Source organism: Onychostoma macrolepis, chromosome 21 (assembly GCF_012432095.1).
Source record: "Onychostoma macrolepis isolate SWU-2019 chromosome 21, ASM1243209v1, whole genome shotgun sequence".
In the NCBI taxonomy this organism is placed as follows: Eukaryota; Metazoa; Chordata; class Actinopteri; order Cypriniformes; family Cyprinidae; genus Onychostoma; species Onychostoma macrolepis.
In genome coordinates, this window is record NC_081175.1 from 26,265,824 (window position 1) to 26,277,986 (window position 12,163).

At 35.6% G+C, this 12,163-nt stretch overlaps 1 protein-coding gene and 1 long non-coding RNA gene across 5 annotated transcripts in view; one reads left to right on the top strand and one right to left on the bottom strand.

The window, feature by feature from the left end:
- Window positions 1–12,163, bottom strand: part of col27a1a (collagen, type XXVII, alpha 1a) — a 100,315-nt gene that overhangs the window by 61,656 nt on the left and 26,496 nt on the right. Inside the window, exon 1 of one of the 4 annotated variants that reach the window (XM_058757771.1) lies at window positions 4,363–4,501. The exons of 2 other annotated variants lie outside the window; for them this stretch is intronic. In XM_058757771.1, coding sequence (XP_058613754.1) covers window positions 4,363–4,415 — 53 coding nt within the window. In that variant the 5' untranslated portion in view covers window positions 4,416–4,501. Of the gene's footprint in view, window positions 1–2,884; window positions 3,187–4,362; window positions 4,502–12,163 lie in introns of those variants that run through there. One more of the 4 variants, XM_058757772.1, reaches the window with a different exon arrangement.
- LOC131528547 (uncharacterized) lies at window positions 3,985–7,955 on the top strand. The gene is made up of 3 exons (XR_009267871.1): window positions 3,985–4,345; window positions 4,438–4,851; window positions 7,826–7,955. It is a non-coding gene; the product is annotated as an uncharacterized LOC131528547 (long non-coding RNA).

A 12,163-nucleotide genomic window follows, 5' to 3' on the forward strand; every position in this document is an offset into this window, starting at 1 on the left:
TGAAAATCAATCATTTTAGATGCTACAGTGAATCTAGCCACCTTTTTTAAAGAAGTTAATATTCTAAATAATGCTGTTCTTTTTAACTTTCCATTCATCAAAAGTCTGAAAATAATGAAGCAGCACAACTATTTTCAATATTGATAATAATCAGAAATGTTTCTTGAGCAGCAAATCAGCATATTAGAATGATTTCTGAAGAATCATGTGACACTGAAGACTGGAGTAATGATGCTGAAGATTCAGCTTTGCATCACAGAAATAAATTATATTTGAAAATATATTCAAATTGAAAACAGTTATTTTAAATTATAATACTATTTCACAACAGTACTGGTTTTACTGTATTTTTGGGCACATAAATGCAGACTTGGTGACAATAGGAGGCTTCTTAGTCGTGTACTAGGAAAAACGGTAATACCGTTTAATATTTTAAACGGTAATAATATTTTGCAATATTACTGGTATTTTTGATCAAATAAAGGCAGCTTTGGTGAGCAAAAAAACTGAATTATTCCAAACTTATGGCTGGTAGTGTACAATATGAAAAATTATTTTGATATTTGCTGAAATACATTTAACAGTAATGAAATAATTTACTTTAAGTGAGTGTCAGATGAAAGCAAAGGTAATCTATAAAATAATAGACACAAATATCTAATACTGACCGTTACAAAACCCCTAATATCGGCTTACCGTAGCAAACACCACTTATACTACAGTCAAAACTGTTACACTTTATGTGTGACGGTACCACAAAGGAACCTCAGATGCAGTTTTTTGCCAGACTGACCCTGATGAACTTTGACCTTTGAACCCTAACCTCTGATTTCACAGGCACATGAAAGAGGAAGTGACTTGCAGGGGAAGGATTTCAATTATGATTGGCAGGATAGACGGTGTGCTAAACCCCCACCGTGTCTGGGGACATGTTTGTGTGACTGAGAGCCTTCGCCTGACAGCTGCTTTAAACATTACCTGCTGACCACAAAACACACACACACGATCCTAGACTCCCCCAGGATCCCGTACCTGAGTCAGGAAGTGAAGCGTCTCACCGCAGAGTTTCTCAGCCAATCAGAACGGCAGAAACCCCGGCCAGTCTGACCTCACAGTTAGTAAGCCACCGCAAACAGACGAGTGAGAAACTGTGTGTGTGTCGCAGCTGAATGTGCTCTTTCTATTGTGTGTGCGCTGCAGAAAATGACTCATGTATGTGTCAAGCATCTCTTGAGTCTCATAAACACTCTGCGAGTGAATATTTGTATATTGCAATAACTGAACATTTTGTAGGAAATGTTGTATGAAAACCTGCATGAGAAAACATGTTAAACTGAGCCGACAGATTTACATCCCTCAGTGATGCTAAAATATCCAATAACTCAAGTTATTATCCAATAACCAAAGCAGATTTAGAAAATAAAGCGAATACAAGTGTAAGTCTGAGGGACTAACTTATAGAAGCCTTTTTCTGCCGTGCGATAAAAATAAAAAAAGGTCATTGCAATGATTTATCTCACAATTCTGACTGTTAATTAACTCAATTCTGAATTTATATCTCAAGATTCTGACCTTTTTTCATCTAATTTGGACAGAAAAAAAACAACCTCCCATACAAACTTGACCATAGGAGTCAGTAAAATCAGACAAAACTTCCATTAGGAGATGTTGTCAATTGGAAAATACTCATTAAAATTGGCTTATGTAAGATTATTACATAAGATTATTAGAAGTCTATTGCATTAAAGTAAAAGTGTATGTACTGTTAATATAATAAATTTAGCTCTCAGGTTTCCCTCTTCCAGGCCTACAAAGTTATTTAGTGAGTGGAATTTTCTCAATGGTAGCAACCACATGCACACACACAAATGTGTAAACTCACACACACTAACACACACTATGTACACAGAAGACTAAAAAGCCCCATCCTTGCATACAACAACCCTTCTCTTTCTCTCTCTTACTTCAGTAATAGGGGAGTGGAAAATTCCTTCCATTCGGCACACAGTGATGGACATTGATGAGGAAGATCCTGACCCCTGCTCTACAACACCCTCTCTCTCCATTTCACTCTAACATTTAGGGGCAAAATACAAGTTTGTGTTAAAGTCTGGACGTATTTAAGTATACATGTAGGAAACGAGAACATATCTCTCACATTGATGCTCCTAAATGATTATATTCCTGTCAGGTAGTGAGTTGGTGCATTGTAGGGCGCACCCTGGCGGACAGTGGCGGAAGCGCAAGGGATCCGGTTACAGGAGCGATCAGCGCCGTCAGAAAACAAACGAACAGCGGTAGAGAGCGCAGAAGAGACCGCACAAGATGCACTAAAGCAGAGGAACCCTACAAATAATTATGAAACGGATAGTTGATAGGTTAATTTAGCGTTTCAGCTGTGCAAAAATACCCGACTCACACAGCTATGACACGAAACACCTGTTCACCAGCCACTGTGTGTATCACTGCGCAGTTCAGTTTACACCTCAGGGACTAGATCTTTGAGCGGAAGTATGGTACATTTGCATAATAAAATAACGTTTTATGGAAAACATATATGATGATATGTCTATAATTGAATAGCATCATCACACTGTAATTTCTGTTTCACATTCAAGTTTGCTGGAAGTTGTTCAAACGCTTCATGTCCAAGACTGACTCATGGCCTTTTCCCCTAGTTTCGTTTTTCATTCATTTAAAGAGACGTTTTCTGCAACAGATTCGTGCAATGCATTTGGGTAGATATCATAAAATATATTGTATAATGGTTGTCAGAATGGTATTTAAAACACGATAAACTAACAAAGTCATAGAAAGCTCACTTCAAACGCTTCAGTACAAGCACAGTTAATATGTATAACCTCTAGAGTATTTTTTTTTTTACCTCATTAACCGTTTCTTGGTTTCTTTGGTTCCATCAATCTCAGTTTATGATATAAATAACTATTCGCGAACGTTCTATAATAGAATGTCGCATAAAACCTTCCCGGAACGTTACAAATTGGAACGTTCCTGGACCTCTCATTTGATTCTCTGTTTACGTTTCATTACATCCAGCTGTCCTGTCAGCTATTCTAAGACCTGAACAAGTTCATTCATTCATTCATTCATTCGTGACGCGTCCACGGTTGTGGGTGTGAGGAACGGAAGTCTTGTTTGTTTAGCGTCACTGTGCGGTTTGCACTGTGATGTCCAGTGGCAAATACACACACACACACACACACACACAAGCACAGTGAACCTATTTTGAACTGAGGTGTCCAAAAAACCGTCCAAGAATTCCATGTTTCCACGAGCGCCTCGAATACTCAACAGTCAAGAACCTAGAGCGCGTTTCCCCAGTGCTAAAAAAAAACACCGGAACCGAATGATGTTCAGGACATTAACGAAATAATCTACTCTGGACAGATTTCCCAGCACTCTGCCGATATACCGATTCTGAATCAACAGCGCGACCAGCGTAGTCCGATTCAACGAATCACAGGCTAAGAGTCGGTTCATTTAAGTGAATCAAAAACACTTGCCGTTTGATAAAACACTGTTGGACTCGTAATGAACCAAACACGGACCGATTGTTTAAAGGCTAAAGACAACACTTAGATAAACAAAATCATTATCAATTTTGTTGAAATTGCTGATGTTTTTAAATGAATGCATGAATGAAATATTATCAAGTAGGTTATTTGTTTATTTCAATATATAGGCCTAGTAAAAAAAATATTGGAATGCATGCAACACTAAAAGGAAAAAGTCATGTTTTGGATTATAAATCTGAAATAATGTCATTGAATTACTATTTAATTTATTTCACAAATGTATTAAAATGAAATGGATTCATAAAGGAACCTGAATCGTTCATAAGAGTCGGGACCATTGCCATCCCTATTTACTAAACAAAGAAAAGAAAACAGCGAGAACGCTTCCTACGTATACGGCTCCTCACTAGAGTTAGAAATGAACCCAAAGACCTGATCCACAGAAAGTCAAGACCATATGCTCTGTGCCTGTGCGCAAAAGGTTTGTATTAAACTGACCTTGGGAGTTCTTGCACCTCTCCAGAAAGCTACGCCGCCTGCGCGTAACGATGGTAAAGAGCTGGCTCTTGCACATCTCTGCTGGTACACCTGGACCCTTTCAGTTAAAGATCTGTTTCTGTTCAGTTCTGAACGCTGGCCAAGCTACACAGGTAGAGCGGCGCGCACGAACAAGCGCCCATTCACCCGGCACCAACACACACAAACCAGCGCGCCCTGCGCAAACATCCAGCCACCAAGCGCTCTTTGTCCCCGGTGTTACCGGCGAATGGAGGCGGCTGACCTGCGTGACTCTTGGTACCTGATATGAGGTAAAACTGAAACTTACTTTGCCACCAGACGAGAGGTTCTGCGGACTCTCCTTCGGGTCGCTAAATTCATTTGTATTCATTTGTCCCGGCAGTCAAAATCCTGATCCGTTAATCTGCGTGACTGCGTCGCTGCCCGAGAGCGCGAGCCGTCGTCTCATGCATCGGATAAACCGTGGTGCGGAATGAGCGCGATCTCCCACCGGTCTGCTGCGCGACACCACCATAAATCCCTCCCGTGGAGCGACGGGAATAATCCGCGGGCGATTCTGTCCGGTCCTGCCCGGGTGCTGTAGGCATTTATGCCGGGTTGGCAACGGCTACAGCGGCTACTGGATGTTTGGTGCTTGGGGGGTTTGAGGAGTCAGGAGTGGAAGTTTCATCCTTTTTCCTTTTTTAAATAGCAGTTTGGAGAGCAGCTGTGGTGAGCGCCGGGTGTCGGGTTTCACGGCCGCCGTACACAACGCCCCTTGTGGGAGGGCACACCGGGGCACCTAGCTCCTGCCAAGGTTAGGCTACCAATGGGCTTTTCACACTTCAAGATGTTAACCCAGGGTCAATTTTAAGACAGGATTAACTCTAGGCCGTCTTGTTCCAGGTTGCAGACTGTTCATGTTTTGTATTTCAGAATTGGTTTATTGGTTTAGGCAAAGCACTAGCAAGCACAAACATTTGGGGGGGGTTTCATGCACTGATTTTTCATGTTTTTTTTTTTTTTGTTTGTTTTTTCAGACTAATGGAAACTCCAAAATACACCTTAATGTTTATTTCATTACACTTTATATATTTGCGTCTGTCAATCAATTTCAATACATATTGTTAACCCTTTCCACTCCGGTGCATATTCTGGATTTCCTCCATACACATACAGTGCAAGAAATGTAAAATACTACAGCCTAATGTATTCCTAATGTAATCAATCGGAAGGATGGTGATGCCTAAAAGTTTGTTTTTCCATATTGATTATTATTAATAGAATCTTTAAATCCAATTTAAAAGACAATTAATATACAGAAGATTGATTTGACTAAACTGACACTATCAAATGAGAACAAAAGCTGGAAGTGAATTGAGCTGGATAATGACATTATTGTCTTCCATAGAACTGCTTATAGCTTATAACTGAATTAGTTTCATAATTGATGAACTGTGCAACACTGGGAGTTATTATTGAACCGAATTCAGTCAACAACTGAATTAACCTGAATAATGATACTATTGTCTTCTGTAGAGCTGCAATTGAAAAACAACTGAAAAGTCATTTCATAATTGATTAATTTTGTGACACAGCGGGAATATTCTGTTTTTGCATCTATGAATTGACTTTAAAAATAAACAACAAAAAAAAGTGACAACTAGCCCCGGTCTCCCCTATTTACAAGATTTAAATTTTTTTTAAAATCGGAAAAATACAGCAACTTCTACATCTGCTTCTACTATATCCACTATTTCTTCATATAACATAATCATTATTCTAAAGAGAAACACTGTTTGTCTTTGTATTCCTTCATCAAAATGTAATAACATGCTCCGTCACGGACACAGCTTTTCAATCCTCCCCTCCAAACACCTGAATCATAGAAACATTTTTTACCATCCACTCAATTGTTGACGGATAAAATCAAATCCTGTCCCTTCTTTTTTTTTCCACATATTGTGTTTCACTCTGAAATACATCACATTATTAAAGTAAAACGGGTTGCAGGCATCATTTTAAGATATAGACTAGTTCTCTCAGATGCTGAAACTAACTGTGACTGTACAAATCTCATGAATATTTAATGAGGCAATCACTGAGGCAGTTTATGATTGGACATCTGTTGCTAAACAGCTTGACTTAACATCCTAGGATTACACGGTTTCATATTCTACACGTTTGGGATAGTGATGCTATAACTTCTTGAGCAGGGCTTCACAACGGATTCAAAAAGGTGCTGAAATGTTTAACTTTCTTAACCTGTGAAAAACCTTCACAGAGTCTGAAGTCCTGGCTGCTCCCTGCAGAGCTCTCAAACGTGCTCTGTGCTAAATAATTTAAGCATGAAGAAAAACAGCAAACATTTTAAGCATTCTGAGTTTCTGTATGGCTTGTTCAGAGGAGAAACAAGTCTGAAAACTTACTGCGTAAAGCGTTTCCTTTAATTATGTGCATTTTGGATGCGTAACCACCACTTAAACCTGACAATTTGCCATGGATATTTAGCAGTGTGAATTTAGAGCTTATTTACCTCGCTGTAAAGATACAGATTCTGATCTAAATCTGGGCCACACACGCCCACATCCAGGCCAGGAACGTCCCGCCCTGTAAACGCGAGCATATTTAAGAATACATTTCTCCTGTACCGCTGGCCATCAGCAAGAGTGTGTTTTTCCCTCCATCAATCACTTGATATTCTTTCATCTTCATGCTTGATGTCAGCATCAGTTTAGCGTTGGTTGTGTACGTCACTAATAGAATAGATGCAAACACACCAAACAGGCAGGGATGAGGCGAGAGAGAGAGAGACGTTCAAACATTTGGGATCAGTAAGATTTAAATGTTTTTTAAAGAAGTTTCTTCTGCTCAACAAGGCTGCATTTATTCAAAAAATACAGAAAAAACAGTAATATTGTGAAATATTATTGCAATTTAAAATAATGGTTTTATATACTTTAAAACATGAAATATTCCTGTGTTGAAAAGCTGAATCTTCATCAGCCATTACTCCAGTTTTCAGTGTCACATGATCCTTCAGAAATCATTCTAATTTATTATCATCAATGTTGGAAACAGTTGTGCTGCATAATTTTATTATTATTATTATTTTTTTTTCAATCCGTGATATTTTTTCAGGATTCTTTGATGAATAAAAAGTTAAAAAGAACAGCATTTATTTAAAACAGAAATATTTTGTACAATACACTTCTGTCAGTACTTTTTTTCCTTTCTTTCTTTTTTTTTTTTTTTTTTTTGAAAGAAATTAATACTTTGATTCAGCAAGGATGTTTTAAATGAATAAAAAATGATAGTGAAGACTTACATTGTTAGAAAAGATTTCTCTTTTTAACTTTTTATTCATCAAAGAATCCTGAAAAAAAAGTGTCACAGGTTCCCAAAAACATTAAGCAGCACAACTGTTTTCAACATTGATTTGATTTTACTTTTCTTTCTTTTTTTTGAATAAATTCTAAAACCACACTAATTCCAGTCAAGCGAACCTCAAGCTCAGTTTTATCAACAGAAAGAGACTTTACATGTGTGTGAAACAAAGAAACAGATTACTTTCCTGAAATGAAGCGTGAATGAACTGTTTTGGCTTCTTTTCTGTGTTTTTATCCAATCTGTCATTACTGTGGCACGAGTGTAGCTTTTGCATTCAAACATCTGTGTATCATTCTCTGTTACACTGTTATTCATGTATCAGAGAATGTTAAGACCATGTCTACAAATGAGGCTAATTTGTCCTGCTAATCCTCTTTATGAACTAATCCATCATCTCACAGGAGTTTCCCAGAGCTCAGGCCCTACAGAACCTATAGCACCACAGTTCAAAGGTCACTGGACGGCTTCAGGCTCAAACATGGCTGGAATACTACCATACTGCTTACTGCATACTGTGAAATCTACTATTTGGGGTCAGTGAGATTTTTTTTAAAAATTATTATTAATATTTTTATTAAGCAAGGATGCATTAAATTGATTAAAAAAATGTTTTTTTAAAAGTGCCTGTAAAAGACATTCCAAATAAACACTGCTCTTGCTCTATTCATCAAAGAATCCTTAAAAAATGTATCATGGTTTCCACAAAAATGTGAAGGAGCACAACTTTTATTTCAACATTCGTAATAATAAGAAATGTTTTTGAGCAGCAAATCAGCATATTAGAATGATTTCTGAAGGATCATGTGACACTGAAGACTGGCGTAATGATGATGAAAATTCAGCTTTGATCATTTAAAAATATATTCAAATAGAATATAGTCCATTCAGTTATCTAATCAATTTTTTTACTTTTAGTTATTACGTTACAGTGGAAATGGAAAGTCAAGTCGAACATGTACGCATCCAATGCGGCGCCCTCTGTTGTATATACTACATAATTTAGCAAATGTAGGTCATGTAGTCATCACAAACGTAGAGAAAATTCACATAATGTGCACACTAGTAGTATGCTATTCCAAACATAACATACTGTAGAAGTGATATGGAACACTGTAAAAAATGACTGTGATTTTAACGGTAAAAAACTGTGAAAATGGTTAACGGTAAATTCCTGTAAAAATATGAGGTTCCCAGAATTTCCTGCGTTGCATTTCAAATTTTGGTTGAATTTGATGTTTTTTATTTGAAATAACTATGTTTAATCTTAGTTTTTTCTTATCAGTTATGTTTATTAGGGTTGTATGTTACATCTAATGTTGTTAAATTAATGTTTATTGCATATTTCAGTTTAATGAGTCCACCATGATGGTGTTTAATGTTTGTGTGAATGACACTGTGCACCTTCTATATCTGTTATTATTTAAAAGCTGCTTGTGATGGGCTTTGGTTCATCATGTGGCTTTCTCATCACCTTCTGCATTTGGTGGTTATCAGTGTATTTCAAAGGTACAAAACAGATTTCAGTACTTTAATTGGTTGGTATATTAACATTATATCAGTTAATGAAAGTACGGTATTTAACTGTAAATTGAAGTTATTTTTTACGGTAGAATTCCGGCAACCACAACTTTTTTTTACAGTGAAGCTTGTTTCCGCTATGTAATAAAAAAAAAAAAGTAATTAAAACTGTAACTTTTTCTCTCACAATTCTGACTTTCAGAATTATAACCTCAGGATTTAACACGCAAAAGTAAGAATTGTGAGATAAAAAGGTTGTTTACCTTTTCCCTTTTTTTTTTTTTTAAATTCTGTTCTTTTGAACTTTCTATTCATCAAAGAATAAAAAAAAAAGTAAAACTTTCATTTTATTTTAAAAGAAATTGGGTAACACTTTATTTTAAGGTGTCCATAATACAGAGTAATTACCTAATTAAGTACTTAGTAGTAGCCGTTTTTTCACGTATTTACATGAAACAAAATGTACTTACCATGTAACTAAGTTATGGAACAGCCTGTAATTACAGTTTGTAATTATGTAGATATAACAGGCAGCTACTGTTACACATATGTAACTTCATGTGTATCTATACTGTACACCTTATCCAGCTGCACCTTAGTTTGATTTAACCCACCGGTGCACAGCTTAAATACATGTAATACATTTCTAATTACATTCAAATTACAGAATATTACACAGGCATAAGCTACTTAAAATAAAGTGTATCGAGATTGTACTTAAGTGTACAAGTAGCTGTGTAACAGACTCGGTCTGTTACATATGTGTAACAGTAGCTGCCTATTACATCTACATAATTACAAACTGTAATTACAGGCTGTTCCATAACTTAGTTACATGGTAAGTACATTTTATTTTATGTAAGTACAACAGCTACTACTAAGTACTTAATTAAGTAATTACTCTGTATTATGACACCTTAAAATAAAGTGTTACCAAAAATTGTATTACATGACAGAAACAAAAAACCCTCAGAATTCTGAGAAAGTCAGAATTGCGAGAAATCAGGATTGCAAACTGCAAAATTAAAAAAATAAATAAATAAGAGTTTATATATCGCTGTTATGACATTTTTTCTCATCTGTTTATACAGTATCTTGCAATCCACTTTTTTTCAGAAATGCAAGGAAAAATTGTGAGATAAAAAAAAAAGTCTCCTTTTTTATATTTTTTATTTAGTGGCAGAAACAAGCTTCCATAGTGATTTGTATCCTGTAAAATATTTCGCAAAGTGGTGTAGACTAGTAACTATTGTCTTATTCTGAGCATAAGATCCACCTGTAGCTCATCGACACACCTTCTGCCTCAGGCTACACATACACTTCGAAAGCAGATACACACTCACTGATGTCCAGGACACTAACTTAGAGTCTCTAAATTGTGTGCTTTACACTTAGTTCCTCCTGCTGTGTTTCAGTCAGGATTTTATTCAGTGTTGTGCTAAAATTACAGCCTAGCTTGTGTGCATCATTGAGTGTGTGTGTGTGTGTGTGTGTGTGTGTGTGTGTGTGTGTGTGTGTGCGCTTTAGTGTACCACCCAGACTTCTTTGATTATGCTCATGCTGACCCAAAGCTTTAATTACAGTCCAAACCAAATGATCCCAACACTCCACAAATAACCTGGGCCAGACCAGATCAAACGCTCGACGAGCTCACACACCATCATTAAGCAGGACACGCCCCTAAGTCTGCCGTGCCACGCCCTGAGCCAATCGCAGAGCGGCATCCGAGGAAAAGAAAACATGAAATAACTCATAATACTCATAAACTAACAAACGATGGAAAGTCTTTTCCACAAACGACCAAATAATGATCCATGCTCAGCAAAAAGCAGCCTCAAATGACTTCAAGCTTCTTAATCATCTAAATTCAATCAACCAATGATAAATTTGCTTATTTCAAGAGTTTTGAAATCTTCGATATGTGCAAAAACGTAGTGCAAAAATTCAATATGTGCAAAAAAAAAATTAAAAAATAAGTAGGGTTAAATACAGCAAGAGAGAGAAAGAATGAATTGTTAGTGGTGTTCGCCCATGCAAAATAGAAATAGCTTGCTTTAGTAAACACCACTAATGAGAGAATTAATAAATGAGAAGTGGCTTGTTGACCACAGCTTTGGTCAGTTATCTGTTGGATTGTGTGCATGCGGTGTTTTATCAGCTGTTCTGTGTTTCAGAGCTGACCACAGATCATCAGGATAATAGAGGTATAAATTACACAAATTAGTCTGGCAGATGCTTTCCTACTATTCTTATTGCACTGAACACAAATCGATCATTTTTTAGTGGGTTCGGTATAGCAGCAGGTAAATGACTTGATTAAAACACACAGCAAAATCTATGGGTGCCAAAATGAACATGGAGCTGGAAGGATCTCGTTAATCTAAAGACTATAAAAAACATGAATGTCAAGATCATTAATTCACCGTGTTCTTTATATATCTCGGAGAACGTCTCTAAACAGGACAGAAAAATCATATAATAATAATATATTATAAATAAAACAAAGTATAACTAATAATAATAATAATTAATTATGTTAATATTTCATTAAATTATAAATAATAACAAATCAATAAATTATATTATATAATAATAACTTATTAATAAATGAATACATTAATAATAATAATACAGTTAAGTATTATACAATTGTACTTTATTGTACAATACAAAAGTATACTAAATTATAACAATTATTTTTTAATAATTTAAATATTTTATTAAAAATAAATCAATAAATTTGTATATATTATTCTATAATAATTAATTAATTAATTAAAATGAACAATAATAAATACATACATTATTATATATTAGTAATGCTACTATTGTACTGTAAAACAAAATAAAATGAAGTATTTAATAAGATGAACAATTTTGTTTTACGGAAGAATAAAATTATTAATATTTATGCTTTTGCTTTTAAACGGTAAACGAAAACCTGCAAGGAGACCTTAAAGTTTCTCTTTTGTTGACAACACATTTATAAATGTTTCTCATTACAAAATTAAAACACACACACACACACACAAATCATACAAATGGCTTTTTTGTGTCATTATTAATGGCCTTAGTCATTATTTACTAGACAAAAACTATTTGAGATGTCATTCACAGGATAAACCCTAAGACAAATGTAAAACTAAGCAAAAGTAATATTTATGCTTACTTTAGCAAACACCACTAATAAAAAAGAAAACGGTGAGAAAAAAAAAAAGGAA